Source organism: Pseudophryne corroboree, chromosome 5 (assembly GCF_028390025.1).
Source record: "Pseudophryne corroboree isolate aPseCor3 chromosome 5, aPseCor3.hap2, whole genome shotgun sequence".
In the NCBI taxonomy this organism is placed as follows: domain Eukaryota; kingdom Metazoa; phylum Chordata; class Amphibia; order Anura; family Myobatrachidae; genus Pseudophryne; species Pseudophryne corroboree.
In genome coordinates this window covers 164,254,557-164,277,204 of record NC_086448.1, presented here as the reverse complement: position 1 = coordinate 164,277,204, position 22,648 = coordinate 164,254,557, and the positions used below count along the sequence as shown (strand labels likewise).

Below are 22,648 nucleotides of genomic sequence, written 5' to 3'. Positions count from 1 at the left end.
GTGTTGCTGCCGTCGCCAGGCAACGGCACGCGTGCACAATGCATCCGCCGCGCATGCGCAGTTCCGACCTGTTCGCACCGCTGCTACAAACTGCAGCGGGCGAACGGGTCGGAATGACCCCCATATTCCTCTCTGCGCAGGTCTGCCATCTGTTGCATGCAGACGCTGTTAATGTACAGTACTCGGCCTGTGTGAGACCACCTAATCCCTCTGCTGTCACGCCACTCCAGTCGCCAGTGTGTGTATATATTCCAGCATATTTGCAGATGCCTCTTTTCTGCACCTGCTCAGAACCAATTGACATATTTTAGACTTTGCAAACTGTCATTAACCCCAGTGGTTGCTACACCTGAAGATTTAGACAGAGCTATGTTACTGTGGCAGGACTGCAAAGCAGCTGTGGCAGAAATGCCATGTATAAGAATGTGACAGCACAAGGGCAGACTGGCAGCCATGGGCGTAACTATAGTTTGTGCAAGGGGCGCCATTGCTATGTGGCATAATATGAACTGGGGACACTGTATGTCATAATGTAAGTTGGGGGAACTGTGTGGCATAATGTGTACTGGCAGCCAAACTAGGGAACTACAAAGGTTCATAAAATAATTTAGGGCACAAATATTAACTAGGGCAATACTTTGGTTTAGAAAATAACCTAGGGAACTATTATGGGGGCATAAAATGAATAACTGGCAACAGACATATCACAGGGGGTAAGTCAGATCTGATTGCTGCTGTGCGTTTTTGCACAGCGGGCAATCAGATCTGAACTGAACATGTGTATGCGCTGGTGCGTCGCACAACAGCGACAGGCATCGGTGCATGGCGGCGGGATGGTGCAAAAAATCTGAAAGCATGGGCGTTCGCAAGGAGATTGACAGGAAGAGGGCATTTGTGGGTGGCAACTGATCGTTTTTCAGGAGTGTCTGGAAAAACGCAGGCGGGATAAGGCGTTTTGAGGTAGGTTGTCTGACGTCAGCTCCAGCCCCGATCAGGAGGATTCAATCGCCATGGCTGAGTAAGTCCTGGGCTGCGCAGAGACAGCACAAATTGATTTTTGTGCAGTTCTGCTAACAAAGCGATTGCACACTTGTACAGGCTTTTCCCCTCCCCCTGTAGGCGGCGACTATCTGATTGCAGGGCAGCGAACAACGCAGCCCAGCGATCAGATCTGAATTACCCCCACAGTCCGATAACCCAGGTAAACAAATCATCATACAGGATGATAGTGATGAGTCACAGAATGGACAGAAGCAAATTATCATGAATAACACAAAGCTGGCACATTCAAAATTATAGTTAAAATCTGATTGGTTGCTAGTGGTAACACTTGGGTAGCCTCTTTAGGAGGTTTAATACATCTCCCTCTAGAGGAACCCAATGACAGATATCTGGCAGTGAGCTCTATAGAGGAAACAGCATAGATCGCCATGCAGATTGAGCGTAGTGTGTCCTAGTCTATTGAAGGACATCGGACAACATGCAGTGAGCTAATTTACCTGTATGGAACCTTTGCACAAATAAAAGCGATCAAGTTCTCCGGTACAGGCCATGGAGAGGTATCTGGAGGGCCATCCATTTACTATGTGTATGAGTGATAAGACCAATGGGATTAGGGCATGTGTGTTATGCACACCAGTGCCAGCAGGAATGTACTGGTGTCTGAACGGTGAGGGATGCAAAACAAATGAACTCACAGACAGACTGGGGAATATGACATTACATACACAGAAGGTGATAGGGTAACAAAATAAACACAAAGTGAACAGAGAAGCCCAAAGGCTAAGAAACCGGGTGTCTCCCTAGTATTAGGAATGCTCAGATGGAAAGAAGCGAGATGTAGTTATTTAATACGTAGAGAACCCGAAATGCTGTTGCTAAGGGCAACAGAAAAACCCTAAAGGGTTACCAACGGGTGTGGCAGTAAACTCCTTGGTCAGAGATGGAATAATAGACACAAGGAGAGTCTCCACAATCCTAGTCCTCACTTGCAGTGCACTGGTTCAGCTTACTGCCACTAAACTGACACCTGAACACCTTGCACAGTGAGAAAGGATTTTGGCAGGCAAGTCTGAGAATACAGCCGCAAACTTGCTAGGTTCACAGAGTACCAAAAGAACCCCAGCAGGTTAAACGACTGACTCCAGTCTTACTGCTAGGTCTGGATTGGCAGAGTGTAATACCAAATCCCAAGGCCTATTTGCAGTAAGCAACAAACAAATACAAAGTTTACACAGTACTAGCTAGCTTTCAGGAACTGACTAACCAACAAAGATTCAGCAGCATCTGCCTAACCTGAGAAGAGGGTTTATATAGCAGGTGCTGTCCACGCCCCACTCAGACCTCACAGACTGTGAGCACAAAAACCAGCACCGGATCCCCTGCCGTGCACTGAGTCTGTAACCATTGCACAGCAAAAGACCCGAACCGGAGTATCAGCTACGCTCAGGTTACTCCGCTAGCACTTGTCTCCCGGTTGCCATGACGACGTGGCAGCACAGAGCAGGAGACCCTAACAGTACCCCCCCCCCTCTGACGAGGGGTCAAAGAACCCCTACCACCGGGTTTATCGGGGAACTGCGAGAAGAAAGAGCGTAACAGTCTGGGGGCATGAAGATCACAACTGCGCACCCACGACCGCTCCTCCGGGCCATACCCCTTCCAGTGCACCAAAAATGACAGCCGACCCCGAACCATCTTGGAGTCAAGAATCCTTTCAACAACAAACTCCCTCTGGCCACGTATCAGAAGAGGGGAAGGTCTTCCACTGAAAGAAGGATTACTAATTGCCCGTTTTAAAAGGGAACAATGAAATGTTTTATTGATACCCAAAGAACGGGGTAGATCTAACTGAAATGCCACCGGATTGATAACCCTAGTGATCTTATAAGGACCGATGAACCGGGGGCCTAACTTATGAGATGGCTGTCTCAACTTCATATTCTTGGTAGACAACCAGACGAAGTCTCCTAATCTGAAGCTGCAGGGTCTTTTCCGCTTATCAAAAACCCTTTTGGTCACTAATGACACAGACACAAGGGCTTTCTTCACTTTCCTCCAAATACCTCTAAGGACCGAAACCACAGAAGAACCACCAGGCGTGGAGTCCAGGGGGTCAAAAGAATTGGCCTTAGGATGATGCCCATACACACAAAGGAAGGGAGAGATCCCTGTAGCAGAGTGAGCCGCGTTGTTATAGGCAAACTCCGCCATGGACAGATGAGCCACCCAGTCAGTCTGACACTTGGAGACATAACACCTGAGGAACTGCTCCAAGGACTGGTTCACCCTTTCAGTCTGCCAATTAGACTGCGGATGGTAGCCTGATGACAAGCTGACAGAAATCTGGAGATCGGAACAAAATGCCCTCCAGAATTTGAGAATGCAAGTGGGATGGTGTAGTTAGCACTGGCGCTCAAAATTTTATAAAGGATGTAACCCTTTTTGTTTGAAGGGATATGGCGGCCGCCAAAGCAATTAGGCCAATTGAAATGAAAATATAAAATATAAAAGCTTTTATTTGTGACATAAAATGATACTAACATCAACATACATAAAGTGCATCTGTGGGGCTGGACCAGTTTTACAGGTGAATATATAAATTGGAAAAGATGTCTCCTGGATCCAGGAACTTGAAGAAGGTCACAGTCTAGTGACCGAAACGCGTTGTTCATAGACGGAGGCGACAAGGGGAGAGGACCAGTGGTGGACACAAAGGACTCACAAGCTGAACAAAATCTGTTGCGGTGGTGCCTAGGCTATTTCAGCCTGGGACCCTGTTGCTTATTCAAAAGCTAGCCCACCGCAGCACTGATTCATGGTGAGAGACATCTTTTCCAATTTATATATTCACCTGTAAAACTGGTCCAGCCCCACAGATGCACTTTATGTATGTTGATGTTAGTATCATTTTATGTCACAAATAAAAGCTTTTATATTTTATATTTTCATTTCAATTGGCCTAATTGCTTTGGCGGCCGCCATATCCCTTCAAACAAAAAGGGTTACATCCTTTATAAAATTTTGAGCGCCAGTGCTAACTACACCATCCCACTTGCATTCTCGTATTTTATGGAATTTGTGTTTTTTCCTTGGTGTGTAGAAGCAAGGCTGCTTGTATTTATTGCGCAACATTGCGGTTGTACACCCAATTCTTTTTGCCCTCCAGAATTTGGCCACAAACTGGGATCCGCGGTCAGAGACCACATCAAGTGGCAACCCGTGGAGGCGCACAACATGCAGCATAAATAATTCAGACAGGCGTCTGGCCGATGGCAGCCCAACCAATGGAACGAAGTGCGCCATCTTCGAAAACCTGTCAACGACAACCCAGATGGCTGTCATCCCCGAGGATTTGGGCAAGTCCACCACAAAATCCATTGAAATGTGGGTCCATGGCTTAAATGGAATAGAGAGTGGATGTAATGGGCCAACAGGAACCCCTCTAGGAGTCTTATTTCGGGCACAGATGTCACATGCCCGAACCCACTGATCCACATCCCTAGCCACCGAGGGCCACCACACCGCCCTAGATAGCAACTCCCGAGTTCTGGCAATACCCGGGTAACCTGCCGACTTCTTGGCATGGAATTCCAGGAACACTCGCTGTCTTAACCTAGGAGGCACAAACAAAAGACCTACCGGAAGGTCTGGAGGAGCCTGCTCCTGTGCTCTAAGGACTAATGACAAGAGGTCCTGGGTAATGCCCACTTTAATACATGATGGGGACACAATGGGCAATGGCTCCTCGGTGGTCTCCTGGATTGGAGCAAAACTCCGCGAGAGCGCATCAGCCTTGATGTTTTTTGACCCAGGGCGATATGTTATCAAAAAATTAAAGCGAGCAAAAAACAAAGCCCATCGTGCCTGCCTGGCATTGAGGCGCTTCGCTGACTCTAAATATGCCAAATTCTTATGGTCGGTGAGAATTGAGACCACAAACTTAGCCCCCTCAAGCCAGTGTCTCTACTCCTCGAGTGCATCCTTAATAGCCAACAATTCCCGGTTACCCACGTCATAATTCATCTCGGCAGGCGAAAATTTACGGGAAAAGTAAGCACAGGGATGAAGGCGATTATCAGACACCCCCATCTGAGAGAGCACTGCCCCAATACCCATCTCAGAGGCATCCACCTCCACCACAAAAGGACGCTCTGGATCTGGGTGTCGCAGCACCTTGGCCGAGACAAATGCCCTTTTGAGACGGGCAAAAGCCGCTTTGGCCTCTCAAGACCAGTGAGCAACATCCACCCCTTTCTTAGTGAGTGCCACCAAGGGCGCCACTATAGACGAAAATCCAGCGATAAATTGTCTATAAAAATTCGCAAAGCCCGGAAAACGCTGAAGCGCCTTCAAACTAGTGGGCTGCACCCAATCCAGGACTGCCTGTACCTTGGAACCCTCCATTTGGAAACCTTCTGGGGAGATAATATATCCTAGAAATGCGATTTGCTGAACTTCAAATTCGCACTTCTCCAGCTTCGCCCCAAGCCGGTGGTCTCTGAGTTTCTGGAGGACTAAGCGTACATGCTTCCGATGTTCCTCCAGGGAATGGGAGAAGATTAGGATGTCATCTAAGTATACAACTAAGAATCTATCCAAATATTCCCTGAGCACATCGTTCATGAAGTCCTGGAAGACTGCCGGGGCATTACAGAGCCCAAAAGGCATCACCAAATATTCATAATGCCCTGAGTGGGTATTAAAGGCAGTCTTCCATTCATCCCCCTCTCTTATTCGGATTAGATTGTACGCACCGCGTAGGTCAATCTTAGAAAAAATGGTGGCAGTACGAAGCTGGTCAAACAAGACCGAAATGAGAGGCAGTGGGTATGAGTTTTTAATCGTGATACGGTTCAATTCCCTGAAGTCGATGCAGGGTCGCAACGAACCGTCCTTTTTACCCACGAAGAAGAACCCCGACCCAACTGGAGACTGTGAAGGTCTGATAAATCCCTTAGCCAAGTTCTCCTGAATGTACTCTGCCATAGCCTGAGTCTCAGGACGTGACAGGGAGTACAACCTGCTCTTGGGAAGCTTAGCATTCGGCAACAAATCAATGGCACAGTCATAGGGGTGATGGGGAGGTAGTACCTCTGCAACTCTTTTGGAGAACACGTCCGCAAAATCTGCATAACATCCTGGCAATCCTGGCAAACTTAGCTGCGAAAGCCTGACTGGAAGGCTCAAGCAACTCCTGAAACAATCAGTACCCCAACTAAGAATCTCCCCAGAGACCCAGTCAAATTGAGGATTGTGGGCCCTTAACCAGGGTAACCCCAACACCAATGGGGCAAAAGTACAGACAGTCACATAAAAGGACAATTTTTCAGAGTGTGTGGCTCCAATAAACAAAGAAATCTGGCTAGTGCAAGAGGTAATTTTACCCTGGGATAATGGTTCCCCGTTTAACCCACAAATCTCAATTTCTGATGCCAAGGATACTAAGGGAACAGAGTGTCTCAGGGCGAATTGGCGGTCCATAAAAACCCCGTCGGCCCCACTGTCCACAAAGGCCTCAGTCTTGACAGTTTGACCGAGGATCTTCAAGGTCACCGGAATGATAAAAGTCTTCTTGGGAAATTCTGACTTCTGACCTGACAGGATATTTCCCATCACCCTCAGGCCCTGAAGTTTTCCGGCTTTTCTGGGCATGATACTACCACATGACCTTTATTCCCACAGTACAAACTTGCTTAAGGATCGAAATCTGAGCCTCGGCTGAGGCCGTCTTGTCAGGGTCATCATACAACATGCCCAGTGCCGTAAAAAAAGCATCAACACTTTTAAGCGACGGACAGTCAGGCTGCAACCCATATGCCCAGACCTGTGGGTCTCCTTGTAGCAAGGAAATCACTATGCCCACCCGCTGAATCTCTGACCCAGAAGACTGAGGCCTAAGCTGGAAATATAGCTTGCAGCTCTCCTTGAAACAAAAGAACTGCGAGCGATCTCCAGAAAAACGATCCGGGAGATTTACTTTCGGCTCCTTAACCCCTGAAGGTACTGCTGCTGCGGGAGCTCCGCCAGCGGCCTGCGAGGTGTGCATTTTAATGGACAAATCATTAAATTGTCGTGTCAGGACCTGCACCTGATCGACCACCTGTTGCAAAGTATTTTGAGGGGTATGCTCCATATTCCTACAAAATTTCAACAAGAGTATTAGGCTGCTGAATATGTTATGCACACCAGTGCCAGCAGGAATGTACTGGTGTCTGAACGGTGAGGGATGCAAAACACATGAACTCACAGACAGACTGGGGAATATGACATTACATACACAGAAGGTGATATGGTAACAAAATAAACACAAAGTGAACAGAGAAGCCCAAAGGCTAAGAAACCGGGTGTCTCCCTAGTATTAGGAATGCTCAGATGGAAAGAAGCGAGATGTAGTGATTTAATACGTAGAGAACCCGAAATGCTGTTGCTAAGGGCAACAGAAAAACCCTAAAGGGTTACCAACGGGTGTAGCAGTAAACTCCTTGGTCAGAGATGGAATAATAGACACAAGGAGAGTCTCCACAATCCTAGTCCTCACTTGCAGTGCACTGGTTCAGCTTACTGCCACTAAACTGACACCTGAACACCTTGCACAGTGAGAAAGGATTTTGGCGGGCAAGTCTGAGAATACAGCCGCAAACTTGCTAGGTTCACAGAGTAGCAAAAGAACCCCAGCAGGTTAAACGACTGACTCCAGTCTTACTGCTAGGTCTGGATTGGCAGAGTGTAATACCAAATCCCAAGGCCTATTTGCAGTAAGCAACAAACAAATACAAAGTTTACACAGTACTAGCTAGCTTTCAGGAACTGACTAACCAACAAAGATTCAGCAGCATCTGCCTAACCTGAGAAGAGGGTTTATATAGCAGGTGCTGTCCACGCCCCACTCAGACCTCACAGACTGTGAGCACAAAAACCAGCACCGGATCCCCTGCCGTGCACAGAGTCTGTAACCATTGTACAGCAAAAGACCCGAACCGGAGTATCGGCTACGCTCAGGTTACTCCGCTAGCACTTGTCTCCCGGTTGCCATGACGACGTGGCAGCACAGAGCAGGAGACCCTAACAATGTGTGTGTGCAGATTGGTCAGGAGGCATGACATCTTTGCCTATGGTTCAGAAACCCCTTTTAACACCACTAACAGCCATTGTCACAATAAAGCCTCTTACTCTAGTGTAGTCAATTATTGGTGATCTAGCTTTCTGCACAATGCTTCTTTTATGTGTATTTATAGAGTAAGAGTACACGCTGTACTTTAACCTGTTGGACAGTGTCACTGTGAAATCCTCGTTTTTCTTTAAAAACAAGAAATAAACTGTGACATGAGGGCAATGGATGAAATGCCAATATAACCTTTAAAACTTCAAACACAAGCAGATGGCAGAGCATGAAAGCAGTAACACGTGGCATGATGCTATTTTGTTCTAGTATTTTGCTGGACATTCAATTTACAAGGTAGCTGATCTACTGAACAGGTCACATATACCACATAGCTACCACCTCCGACAGGTATATCCATACAGACGATACCAGGCTGTCACAATAACAATAAAGTCTACAACAGAACCAGGCGAATCAACTAAAGACACAGATATACCTCGGAGGCTCAGACATAAACTTGGAAACACAGACATACCTCAGAGGCTCATACCTCCGAGGATCAGGCATAACCTCAGCGCTCAGACTCCAGTAACAGGTCCAAATGCTGCTTTGGATGCTGGTCCTGTGAGCAGAAGAAAGACATTGTCTGAAGCTTGTAAGACATTTTGTCACTGACAGACAATAGGAATTGTAGAAAGCAGTTTTACGCTGTGAAGACATTCCGGTTGATCAAGAGACTGTCCCAAAATGGTCATCCCATTGTTCTGTGTAGGGGCTGCCATAGTGTAGAATGTACTGGGACTATGGAATGTTATATATCGCTCACTCAGAGAGAGAAGACTGGGCTTCCAGCCAGAATGAGTACGTCTAGCAACGGCCCAGGATCAGCCTTGGAAGGGAATGCAGTCGGTATGTAGCAGCTTTGTATACCGGTATTGATATATAAGTTTCGTGTTGTGTAGAATTTGCAAAGTACAGTATGTACAGGATGTTTTACCTGAGGATTTTCTCACTCCTGTGCTGAGGCCGTGGAATATTCCAGCATCAATATCACTGTGTTTATATATTACTCACACAAATTTTAGTTTGTTTTATCATAACAGATTATAGGAGTAACATTTACTAAAGCTTCTAAAAATGATTGTAGCTTTCATTTCTCTATTGCATCCTAGAAAATGATGCAGTGCAAGAAAGTGAACTAAAAGCAAACGTGTATTGTTGTTGTTGTTATTATTATTATTACTAACCCTTCGGGGATGTCGGCTAGTGCTAACCCTCAGGGGTGGTGGCTATGGCTAACCCCCCACCCCTCCTCCCAGTGCCTAACCATAACCCCCCCCCCCCCCCCCCAAGCCTGCCCTGAACCCTAATACTTACCATTGGGCTGTCTGTGTTCTGGTGCCGGTCTCCTGAGTGGTGTAATGACCACCGGCATCCCAACTGCCAGGATGCTAAATGCATCCCAACTGCCAGGATGCTAAATGCATCCCAACTGCCAGGATGCTAAATGCATCCCAACTGCCAGGATGCTAAATGCATCCCAGTAGCATGCCTCCCAATCCTCCCGATTCCAGCAGAACAGTACTGTTTTTCGGACACTGTTCCACTGTCCCACCCGTGGGCTACAGTATCCCGTGGGAAGGGGTGAAGGTTGGCGAGCATTAGACCTCCACTGCTCTGCACAGCAAAGCAGCGGGTGATCACTGAATAGCATCTAAACAGTGCAGGAAAAGAGCCTGGGGCTCTCAGTTATAAGGCGCAATATAATGTCCGAGTTCGGCAGCAGTGCAGGACTTGCCTGTATTTTTAAAGGGACAATCATGTACAGATGGGTCCACGTTTATCTTGACCTTTAATAGGATTAACTGAGACTGGCCAGTTGGACTTAATCCCCTGTTGTAATGACTTAGGGGTATATGCAATTGCGGTCGAATTCGCGGCAATTTTCGCAGTTTTTTAATTCGACTCAATTCGACAGGTGAATCCCGGAAGGTGGCTTCCGGAATTCACCATATTCAATGAAAAACGGATTCGCCAGAGTCGCGGGCGAAAATCGGCCGATTTGGCGGATTTTGCCGCGATTTAAAAAAACGGTAAAAAAACGTGAAAAACCCGAAAAAAAAATGGCGTGGGGTCCCCCCTCCAAAGCATAACCAGCCTCGGGCTCATCGAGCTGGTCCTGGTTCTAAAAATGCAGGGGAAAAATTGGCCAGGGATCCCCCGTATTTTTAAAACCAGCACCGGGCTCTGCGCCTGGTGCTGGTGCCAAAAATACGGGGGACAAAAAGAGTAGGGGTCCCCCGTATTTTTAACACCAGCATCGGGCTCCACTAGCTGGACAGATAATGCCACAGCCGGGGGTCACTTTTATGCCGTGCCCTGCGGCCGTGGCATTAAATATCCAACTAGTCACCCCTGGCCGGGGTACCCTGGGGGAGTGGGGACCCCTTCAATCAAGGGGTTCCCCCCCCCCAGCCACCCAAGGGCCAGGGGTGAAGCCCGAGGCTGTCCCCCCCCATCCAATGGGCTGCGGATGGGGGGGCTGATAGCCTTTTGTGATAATAAAAAGATATTGTTTTTTCCAGTAGTACTACAAGTCCCAGCAAGCCTCCCCCGCAAGCTGGTACTTGGAGAACCACAAGTACCAGCATGCGGGAGAAAAACGGGCCCGCTGGTACCTGTAGTACTACTGGGGAAAAAATACCCAAATAAAAACAGGACACACACACCTTGATAGTAAAACTTTATTACACACTACCGACACACACATACTTACCTATGTTGACACGCCGACTGCCACGGTCTCCGACGATCCGAGGGTACCTGTGAAAAAATTATACTCACCTTCCAGCGTCCAGAGATAAATCCACGTCCAGAGAGTAAAATCCACGTACTTGTTTAAAAAAAAAAACACGCAAAAACCCGCTCCATACCGGACTAGAAAGGGGTCCAATGTTTTCACATCAGACCCCTTTCTCCCGAATGCCGGGACATCACGTGACTCCTGTCACTGACGTCCCTTCAGCCAATCAGGAAGCGCTACTTCCGTGGCGCTCACCTGATTGGCTGTGCGCTGTCTGTACTGTGACAGCACATCGCAAAGCCGCTCCATTACTTTCAATGGTGGGAACTTAGCGGCTAGCGGTGGGGTCACCCGCCGGTCAGCCGCTGACCGGCGGGTGACCTTACCGCTAGCCGCTAAGTTCCCACCATTGAAAGTAATGGAGCGGCTTTGCGATGTGCTGTCACAGTACAGACAGCGCACAGCCAATCAGGTGAGCGCAACGAAGTTGCGCTTCCTGATTGGCTTAGAGACCTTTCTGTGACAGCTGTCACTGACAGGTCTCATTCGTGGAAAGGTGTCCCATGTGTCAGCATGGGACCCCTTTCAGTCCGGCATGGAGCGGGTGTTCGGTTTGTTTTTTTGCCAAGTACGTGGATTTATCTCTGGACCATGGCTGGGGTGAGTATATTGATCTTTTCTTTTCAGGTATCCGTGGATTCTACATGGAGAAGAGGACCGATGTCGGCGTGTGAACATAGGTAAGTATGTGTGTGTCGACGTATGAAATAAAGTTTTACTGTCGACGGTGTGTGTGTCCTGTTTTTATTTGGGTATTTTTTTCCCAGTAGTACTACAGGTACCAGCGGGCCCGTTTTTCCTCCCGCATGCTGGTACTTGTGGTTCTCCAAGTACCAGCTTGCGGGGGAGGCTTGCTGGGACTTGTAGTACTACTGGAAAAAACAATATCTTTTTATTATCACAAAAGGCTATCAGCCCCCCCATCCGCAGCCCATTGGATGGGGGGGGACAGCCTCGGGCTTCACCCCTGGCCCTTGGGTGGCTGGGGGGAGGGGACCCCTTGATTGAAGGGGTCCCCACTCCCCCAGGGTACCCCGGCCAGGGGTGACTAGTTGGATATTTAATGCCACGGCCGCAGGGCACGGCATAAAAGTGACCCCCGGCTGTGGCATTATCTGTCCAGCTAGTGGAGCCCGATGCTGGTGTTAAAAATACGGGGGACCCCTACTCTTTTTGTCCCCCGTATTTTTGGCACCAGCACCAGGCGCAGAGCCCGGTGCTGGTTTTAAAAATACGGGGGATCCCCTGTCAATTTTTTACCCGCATTTTTAGAACCAGGACCAGCTCGAAGAGCCCGAGGCTGGTTATGCTTTGGAGGGGGGACCCCACGCCATTTTTTTTTATGATTTCACCGTTCCAGCATAAAAAATAAAATAAAAAAAATAATAATATTTTAAAAAATATATAAATAATATTTGTGCCTCCAAAAATAAAAAAAAGTACCTAATCCCTTCTAATATAAATAGATCTGCTATTCCCCCCCCCAAAAAAAAAAAAAAAAAACATGTTTAAATTTTTTTTATTTGTTTTCACCCTCCAAAGTGTGGCGGATTGAAAATGACGAATTTGCTGTCTAAAAGCACTGCTGTCGAATTTCCAAACTTGAATTGAATATGCTTTGGTCGAATTGCAGCACTTGTATCATTGCAGAAAAGTCGAATTTGCAAAAATTCGAATTTCAAAAAGTCGAATTTTGAAAGTCCGTTTTTTGGTCGGAAAGCACTGAATTGCATAGGCGAATTTTTTTTTTGGTCGAAAATGACCCGAAATTCGACAATTTCGGGAATTCGACCGCAATTGCATATACCCCTTAATCCCCTGCTGTATTGTTCTCTGTATTGTATTGCAGCTGAGAACAATAGATGAAGGGTTTATGCTAATAAATCATGTTGTGCCTAGGCGCAGAAAACTAGTCAAGATAACCGTGGACCCATCTGTACATTCATGGATTAGCCTTGTACATCATTACGCCTTAAAAAAAAATCAGATTTCGGCCGCCATCCCACCCAGCCGCCGAACTCGGACTTCATTACATCCCTGCCATAGTCTCTGTCTATTTAGTCAACAGATGAAAACAACCAAGGGTCACATTGTTTGAAAGAAGAAGCTCCCCTCTTTCTAACCAGGGTACCCCCAAATCAATTTGGGATGGTATAGGTAAATGTGCCCACCCCCATCTAGTTTACATTACGAAAGTGACAAAGTGATTTGCCAATTTTCCCCAGTTGTCATGCCAGTTGCCCCACATTGCCGAGGAGGACAAGTAGGACTGGTTCTCCACAGCTCTCTGTAATATGCAGAGGACCAGCCCAAATCCTACTCTGCAGTGATGGGGTTAACGAAGAATTGTAGATAAAAGATAATGGATATTCTGTTTTTATCTATATTTAAAGCTCACTTTTCATATGTTAAATAATGCCTGAATACCGTATTATACACCGGATGAGTGGTACCTTATGTGCTTATTACAGTACCATTATTGAATGTTAAGAAAAACTGACTCAGCATTTATAATTTCAGAATGCTGCATGACCGGATTGTCATTTGTTAATAGAAGTTACTGGTACAATGGAATGTATTTGATAAAAGCACAATGCATCAGAAAACCCACTGAAAATGCTTGCAAAGTGCATTCCTAAATGCATCGTAAACTGGCCATACACTGCGCGTAGGGTGGCCAATTCCGGGCCATTTTTTCAATCCTGGGTATCGGGATTGAAAAAATGCTCAATCGCAGGATTCCTGGGATTGGGTTCTTTTCAATGTGCCCCCCCCACCCTGCCCAACCCACGTAATTGACCCTAATCTGGGTGGACGGGGGTGGGTCACTTACTGAGCGGAGGTGAGATGCAGACAGTGCAGGCAGTGAGTTCCGGTGGGTGCTCAGCCAAGGGCTGGGGGAGCTGAGCAGGGAAAGCCAGGTAGTGCCTGAGCCTCTTGAGGTTGCTCAACTCTGCCCGGCATAGAAAAAAATAAGGTGGTGGCCAATCCCAAAATCCCCGTGTTTGGAAGCTCCAATCCCGGGATTGAATCTCGGCCAATTATAGTCTGAGATCCCGCCGATCCTGATCCTAGTATTGGCCAGCATAACTGCGCGATAATTGTGCAAAGCAGCCGTCCAATCGACTGGTTTGAACAACTATCGTACATTGTATAGTACTGAGCAGTGATTGTTCACAGCCTGAAAACTGCTAAACATCAGTCTAGAACAGAGGTTCTCAAACTCGGTCCTCAGGACCCCACACAGTGCATATCTTGCAGGTAACCCAGCAAGTGCACAGGTGTATTAATTACTCACTGGCACATTTTAAAAGGTCCACAGGTGAAGCTAATTATTTCACTTGCGATTCTGTGAGGAGACCTGCAAAACATGCACTGTGTGGGGTCCCGAGGACCGAGTTTGAGAACCTGTGGTCTAGAACATTCATCTTAATATTCAAACCTGTTAGATCCACCCAAGTATGGTTCAGCGAACTTCTTTTTTGTATACGGTTGATAGGGTGACAGTCAATAGTTCCACACCAAATGCTTGACATGCATTTGGTCGGCATGATCAAAATGTTGACAGGCTCAAATTGTCAACGTGACAATGGTCGACACATGAAAAGGTCTTTTCAGATTCCCCCCCCCCCCTTTTTTTTGCAACTTTATCATACTTTACCATCCAAGTGGACTATGATTGGGAATAGTGACTAAAGCATGGCGAGCGAGGCAAGCCATGTGAGGGGACACTGTATTGTACTTGGGGTTTCACATGCTGAACGGTTAAATTTGACACCCCCCCCAAAAAACAACAACTCATGTCGATCTTCTCATGTGTCGACCATTTCCATGCTGACCTTTTGACCCTGTCAACCTTGTTCATGACAACCATTTGGTGTTGACCTAGACATTGTTGCCCTTTTGACTGTTGACCTATAACCTTCATACTACGGTGGTTCCAGATGAGAAAAAGAGTTGGTCTCTATTTGTCAAATGTATTAACAGAAATATATGGTACATCTACCCAGGGATGTAACTAGTAATTTGTGGGTCCAGTAGCAACATTTGTAAGGGCCCCATGTACTGCCCAATGGCAAAATAACTCACATAGAAAAAATGGGACAGGCAAGGAAGACAGTTCCCCCTCAGCTGTGGGCCCCATAGCAGCTGCACCTACTGTATGGTAGTTACGCCCTTCCATCTACTATTGTGCAGATAAATACTCAATGATTAGGTATCAATAATATTCCCAAACTGAAGCGAAGTTAGGCAGATTGTAATAAATTATCTACAGGTAACGGTTTCAAATATGTGAGCAGAGCACCTGGAGGCGGAGCTGCTCAGCCCGGCCTATAAGTAGCCAGATTGGCCCATCGGCCATTCTGGTATTTGCTAGAAGTGCCAGGTGGCCAGTCCAGCCGGGATTGGGCTCCTGCAAGTGAATGTCTCCAGCTCCTTTCATTACAATTATCAATTATGTTGCAAATACAAATACAGGTACAGTATGAATGGGTGATACATAGCTGTATGAATGGAAGTTCTTGCAGTGTAGTATTTGCTGCTAGTATTTGCTAAAGAGCAGTGGCTTGTGGCCTGGTTCTATAATAGCTGATATTTTACAGACATTGTAGTTTCTTTTTAATTATAACATTATTTAAAACAGCTAATTTAGCAGCCTGCGTCTTACCCCATTTATACAGTGTCATGTCGCAGTATTTCATCCTAATTGCATATTTATACCAATACTCATCTGTACACGACAGTGGGGCCCTGGATGCTCCCACTGTGGTAATCTTGTGTTCTTGTGTCATATGTAATTGAAGCCAAGAACTTGATACGACTGAAGGTTTGTTTGTTTTGATCATAACTGACATGTTACTCATCATTAATTATTGTCTGCGAGATACAGGAACGATGTCTCTTGTTTACAACAGCTTTCTCTGTAGGTTCCTTTATCATAATGATATAGTTATTTTTAGAAATAGCACGGGCGGTGATAAAAAAATAAAAAAAGCACAGAAAAGACTTTATTCTATAAATAAATTATGTTTTATGCATTTACATCTTAAAACTTTATTACATTTATATTTCCACATTAGTGGAACTGACATCAGAAATCTTGGCTTTCAGTTCGCTGGCGTGCTGGCTAATAACTGCAGAGACTGGCTCGGCGGAGCAGTAACTTACATGAATGCTGTTGAAGCCTTTTTCGCAAAATCATTGCAATGGGATTTACATTGATAAATGAATCCCTGTGTAACTAATAAGTGAGAACAATTACACTATGCAGCTGATCAGCAATGACATTAAAGGGACTTTAACACATGCAAATATTTTAGCAATAAAACTTTAAATATTTTACTGTCTCTGGAAATAAGTGACATTTGCAGACTGCAAAATAAAGGCAGACTTAGTAAGGCAATGGGAACGTCAAGTGTATACTGTACATGTTTATCTTTGCTCTGAGCGGCTAGCACAATTCAGCCGCTGCCTGCATTTGATACATAGTGTTAAGCAGTTGTATCCTGTTTGCTGTTAAACTAGAATATAGAGTTATGCACCTTGGGGCTGATTCAGAGAAGGACGCAGTGGCACAGCTGTTTGGCTTTGTACGCAGCAGCTGTGCTGAAATATTCACAGGCCGCAGAAGGCGCCTGCAGTAGAAAGACGCGTACTGCAGGCTTATGTGATTGACTGTTGCGTCCGAAGTTACAGCATCAGATCACGCTGCTGGGGGGGGGCTTGCCTAGAAAACTTTGCTGAGCTTGCCGAGAAAACTTGCCTGACACATCCCCATTTTCTGGAACTCTGGCCGTCACCGTCCCTTCCCCGCACACAAAGGGCCTGCAGCCTGTCATCACAGACACAAATCTGCATATATACAGACTGGAAAACTCTGAATGAGATGGCTCTGGTGGGCATACCTTTTCATTTATGGGCGGCAACTTCACTTGCTGATATCGCACTTACTATTGCATTATGGTACATCTCTGAATGAGGCCCCCTGAACCAGCAACTTTTTTTGCTGTTATTGTTTGTTAAATAGCCTCTAATATTGATTGCTAACATAAATTGAAGCAGTTAAAAGCTATAGTCACAAAGTCTATTTTTAGTAAGGTATGGCATTTACCACTGTATGTACTATGGGGGTAATGCAGATCTGATCGTAGATGTGCTAAATTTAGCACATCTACGATCAGTTACCCAGACATGCGGGGGGAAGCCCAGCACAGGGCTAGTCCGTCCCGCTTGTCAGGCCCAGCCTACCCGCAGCATCCCGGGCCACCTGTGTTGTCCAGACCGCACCCCACCAACGCCTTTGGCACGCCCCCTCCCGCCCCGTGACCACTTCTGCCTGTCAATCAGACATAGGCGATAGAAGCCCTGCGATGCTTTTAGCATGCCGCTGCAGTGATCCAGTCTGGATTAGGCCCTATATGCAGTTCACCATCAATGAAATGAAGAAATAATGCACACAGATTGCTTTTATACAACTTTTACATTCCCTGACTAGCTCTGGCCACTGTGCATCTGTTCTGCAAGCTGTGATTTACTGACATACAGTCATGGGTGGAAGAATGTTACATGTGAATAAGGGGGAGTATTTTTAGATTAGATCTTTTTCTCATTGTCTATCCAGAGTAAAGGAGCTCTTAATATTATTATTATTAATAATAATAATAATGGGCCTGACAAGCGGGACAGACTAGCCCTGTGCTGGGCGTCCCCCCACATGTCTGGGTAACTGATCGTAGATGTGCTAAATTTAGCACATCTATAATCAGATCTGAATTACCCCCATAGTAAATATTATCATCATCATTATAATCATCAGCCTTTATTTAAATAAAAATCATATCATTTATTACACAGCACAGTATATGTAGGAGATAAAATATTCTAGATATACTATCCCACTTTTTCCTCACTATCCAGGAGACTCCGGAATTTTTGAAAGTTCTTTTGGACTCCAAGAACAGTACCCCATAATTGGCAACTCTACCATTTTCCACTGGCAGAGTTCCCGGAGAAGAGATGCAGCTGATCACTGTGGGAGGCGGGGCTGTGTGCTTATTGTCATTAGGACACGTCCCCTCGTGACAGTGCTGCAAATCACCGGTTCCTGAAGAGGGGGCGGAGCCAAGATGGCACACTTTTTTAAGAATTCTTTCTGAGGAAGCCACCGCTCTGAACACATGCGGAGAAACGTGTAAAAGGAGTGCTACCCGCCGCTGGGAGGCTTATTTATATTTGCAATATTGCTTACAACATGAGGACTGGATTGTCATTGAAAGGGTGAGACATCACCTGACTTGCTAAAAATCTCCTGGTCTGAAGACACGCAGAGCTGACTAACACAGCGTGGCCACGCAGGACTGATAAGTATATTAGAATCGTGCTCATTATTTGCGGTTAACGGCAGCTAACACAGATAATGTGCATGAAATGGACTGACTGCTACCAACAAGCTTTGCATGCATTAAACAGACTAACGATTTTATGCATCTATCAACATAAAGCCGATCTTACCTTTCTCTAGCATCCATAAGGAATATTGGGGACAGAATTAGTACGATGGAGGTATAGACGGGTCCAAAGGAGCCAGTGCACTTTAAATTTCTTCAACTGGGTGTGCTGGCTCCTCCCCTCTATGCCCCCTCCTACAGGCAGTTTAGAGAAAAGTGCCCTCAAAAGAGGATGCACACTCTGCAGCTCCAGAGTTTTTTTCTTCAATTTAATTTAAAACTTTTGTTTGTTTCGGTATGCTGCTTGGGTAACAGCATACCTGCGCCGTGGGAGTTAGGGGGGAGACGGTCACCGGCTTCATGAGGTGCAGAGCCGCTTCTCCGCTGCAGGACCACCGTCCCCCCGGTTCATTGTGCGCCAGACGCGTGGGTGAGGCATACGGGTCCCTCCTGCGGGAGACCCACGGGTGCCCCTGCGTGAGACTGATGGGAGGTATGTTGTACCAAGCATTTATGTGAGGCTACACAGCCAGTGGAGACATTGGCAGTATAATAATCTTATAGTAGCTCTGGCGCCATAACGGGGGGCGGAGCTACATCAGAGTGGGCTCATTGGCATTTTGGCGCCTTCCTCTGCATAAGCGAGCAGCAGCCTCATACAGCTCCTCAAAACGGTCACAGGAACGCTGGTACCGGGTGTAGAGGGGGAGAGCCGCTATTAGTGCACAGTTTACAAATTACCTGTACAGCAGTATCACTGTTTTATTGTACTACATAAAACGCTGACAGTCTCACTGGGGCTGTGCAGCATTGGGTGCGCTGGGGTCCTCTCTTCTGTGTCTCCTCTCACATGCAATAGGGCAGGCTTGTATTGTATTCCGTCTGTATTGTATGTGTATCTGTTTTTCATTATGGTGAAACAGAAGTTATGCAGTGTATGTAATGCCAGATTCTCCCCTATTTCATCTGGCTCCATATCATGTGAGCAGTGTAATCAGTCATCACAATATGCTGATAACAACATGGGGGAGAGTCCAGAGCCTTCCTGGCTGGGGGCTATAAAAATTATGATGTCAGATATCTCAGCTCACTGCCAATGCCAATAAAACACAAGAACTGCAACAAGCAGTGGCTAACCTAACTGCTAAGGCTGATGCTTCCCGTCCCCTGCTGTCTACAGGTGCACAAAAACGTGCTTTACATGCAATCCTACCAGATTCTGATGATGATGTACAGGCGGATGGGGATGATGGGGACCTCTTTAGTGGGGATTCCACCCCTACACAGGGTATAGAACCCCTCATATTGGCTATACGGGATGTGTTAAAGCTCCCCCTGGAGGATGCTACTAATCAGCAGTAATTTTTCCTCCCACAAGACAAACTGACTGTCACCTTTCCTGATTCCAAAGAATTGGATGATTTATTTAAATTAGCCTGGAAAAATCCAGATAAAAAATATCAGATGTCCAAAAGGTTTTTAAATACCTTCCCATTTGCCCCTGAAGGCAGGAAATTCTGGGAAGAATCTCCAGCAGTAGACATCTCTGTCTCTCGCCTTTCTAAAAAGGCGGTGCTCCCTGCTCAGGGCTCTTTTACGGTAAAGGACATGGGGGACAGAAAATTAGAGACCACGCTAAAATCTATCTACACGGCTGCAGGTGTAGCTCAAAGACCGGTCATTGCTGGTTACTGGATGACACATGCCATTCATACATGGGTTACTCAGATTCAGGAGGGACTTTCGGGTGATATGACCTTGGTTACTACTGTAACTTTCCTGAAACACATTCAGGACATGGCAAGAGTCCTCTGTGACTCCCTTAAAGAGATTGGCAATATAAATGCTAGAACCACTGCTACGGCTGTGTCTGCACGCAGAGCCATATGGTTGCGTCAATGGATTGTAGACGCTGATTCCAAACGTAATGTGGAATCTCTTCCCTTCACAGGTGAATGGCTATTCGGAGGTGAATTGGACGCATGGATCCCCAAAGCTACTGCTGGGAAATCCACGTTTCTCCCTTCAGGGGCTCCGCCTGCTAGGCGTACCTACTCGGGACTGTCTACTCAGTCCTTTCAGTCCTCCAGATTACTACTCCAGTCTGTTTGTAGTGCCAAAACCAGACAGGTCTGTGAGATCCATTTTGAATCTGATGTCCTTGAATCCTTACTTGAAGGTTTTCAAATTCAAGATGGAATTTGTGAGAGCGGTGATCGCGGGCCTGGAACAACAAGAATTCCTTGTGTCCCTGGATATCAAGGTCGCCTACCTCCATATCCCGATTTGGCCTCCTCATATATCTACGGTTCGCCCTACTGAATGATCACTACCAGTTTCAGGCATTGCCCTTCGGCCTGTCTAAAGCTCCGAGGGTGTTCATGAAGGTGATGGCGGAAATGATATTCCAGCTCAGAGTCCAGGCGGTCAACATTGTCCTTTACCTGGACGATCTCCTGATAAAAGCAAGTTCCAGGGAGCTTCTACTGCTCCATATAGATCGCACTATCCAACTTCTGTCTCACCACAGGTGGATCCTCCATATACATAAGTCTCAAATGGAACCATCTCAAAGGCTCCTGTTTCTGGGTATGATACTGGATACTGTAGCTCAGAGAGTGTTCCTCCCAGAGGACAAGGTGAGAACACTTCAAGAGATGGTTCTCATGGTTCTCCGACCTGCTCGAGTTTCCATTCATCTCTGCATAAAATTGTTGGGGGAAATGGTGGCCTCGTACGAGGTGATACAGTTCGGCAGGTTCCATGCCAGACCCTTGCAATTGGACGTCCTGAACAAGTGGTCCTGTTCACATCTTCAGATGCACCGAATGATTCAGCTGTCACCCCAGGCCAGGATTTCACTCCTGTGGTGGTTACAGCCTTCCAACCTGCTGGAAGGTTGACATTTCGGGATTCAGGATTGGATCCTCCTCACGACGGATGCAAGCCTGAGAGGATGGGGAGCTGTCACCCAGGCGGCGCAGTTCCAGGGCAGTGGCATACATCAATCGACAAGGAGGGACAAAAAGCAGGGCCTGCATGCGAGAAGTGTCAAAAATACTTCTCTGGACGGAAAGAAATGCAAGAGCGCTGTCCGCAATTTTCATTCCAGGAGTGGACAACTGGGAAGCGGACTTCCTGAATCGCCACGACCTCCACCCAGGGGAGTGGGCATTACATCCTCAGGTGTTTCAACAGATTGTCGACAGGTGGGAATACCCGTAGATCGACATGATGGCATTTTGACTCAACAAGAAGCTTCGCTGCTACTGCTCGCGAACCAGGGACCCTCAGGCGAGTGCAGTAGATGCACTGACGTCGCCTTGGTCTTACTGGCTAGTCTACCTATTTCCTCCGATTCCGTTGATCTCAAGGGTGGTCCAATGGATCAGACATCACAGTCCAAGCAATCCTGATTGCGCCGGATTGGCCCCGAAGGGTGTGGTACGCAACTCTTCTGGACATGTCCATAGAAGACCATTGGCCTCTGCCGCTAGAAAAGGATCTTCTCCAGCAAGGACCGTTCATCTACCCGGACTTACGGCAGCTTTGTTTGACTTGACGGCATGGAAGTTGAGCGGAATATCCTAGCTCACAAAGGGCTTTCCAAAAAGGTCATTGCCACTATGATGCAAGCCAGAAAGCCTATGACGTCAAAACATTATCATCATATCTGGAGGAGATATGTCTCTTGGAGCGAGGAGCGCACATATCTGCCTGCGGAGTTTCACTTGGGACATTTCCTACGTTTCCTGCAGGCAGGTGTGGATATAGGCTTACGTCTGGGTTCCGTTAAGGTCCAGATTTCAGCTCTCTCAATTTTCTTTCAGAAGAAATTGGCTGTGTTGCCAGAAGTTCAGACCTTCTTACAAGGGGTACTCCACATACAAATAGATACTAAAACAAGGCGCTTGTGACAATGTGTATTATATTTTGCAACAATTTAAATGTTGCAATGCTGTAGTGCAATACCTGTAAAAAGAAAAGGATTAGTAATGTTTACAGCTCCTTTTAGTTAATTTTCAGTCCGGCTTCTTGTCCCATTAAAATCTCTGTACGGGGTGACGGTGACACTATCTTTCCCTATACTACCCACCTTGTATACAGCAGTGGTGGGACGAGATCCTTATTCCAAGCGGTGAGATGTATTCCTCTAATACATCTCACCGCTTGGAATAAGGATCTCGTCCCACCACTGCTGTATACAAGGTGGGTAGTATAGGGAAAGATAGT

At 46.6% G+C, this 22,648-nt stretch overlaps 1 protein-coding gene and 1 long non-coding RNA gene across 6 annotated transcripts in view; one reads left to right on the top strand and one right to left on the bottom strand.

The window, feature by feature from the left end:
* LOC134927427 (uncharacterized) overlaps positions 1-9,546 on the bottom strand; it is a 51,924-nt gene extending 42,378 nt beyond the window's left edge. The window contains exons 1-2 of one of the 2 annotated variants that reach the window (XR_010177637.1): positions 9,482-9,530; positions 8,640-8,726 (exon numbers count right to left, since the gene is read on the bottom strand). This is a non-coding gene — a long non-coding RNA (uncharacterized LOC134927427). Of the gene's footprint in view, positions 1-8,639; positions 8,727-9,481 lie in introns of both variants that reach the window. The other variant, XR_010177636.1, reaches the window with a different exon arrangement.
* Positions 1-22,648, top strand: part of PRKAG2 (protein kinase AMP-activated non-catalytic subunit gamma 2) — a 656,600-nt gene that overhangs the window by 315,779 nt on the left and 318,173 nt on the right. The window contains exon 1 of one of the 4 annotated variants that reach the window (XM_063921851.1): positions 8,463-9,013. The exons of the other annotated variants lie outside the window; for them this stretch is intronic. Coding sequence (XP_063777921.1) covers positions 8,908-9,013 — 106 coding nt within the window. The 5' untranslated portion in view covers positions 8,463-8,907. Of the gene's footprint in view, positions 1-8,462; positions 9,014-22,648 lie in introns of those variants that run through there. 4 annotated transcript variants of the gene reach the window in all.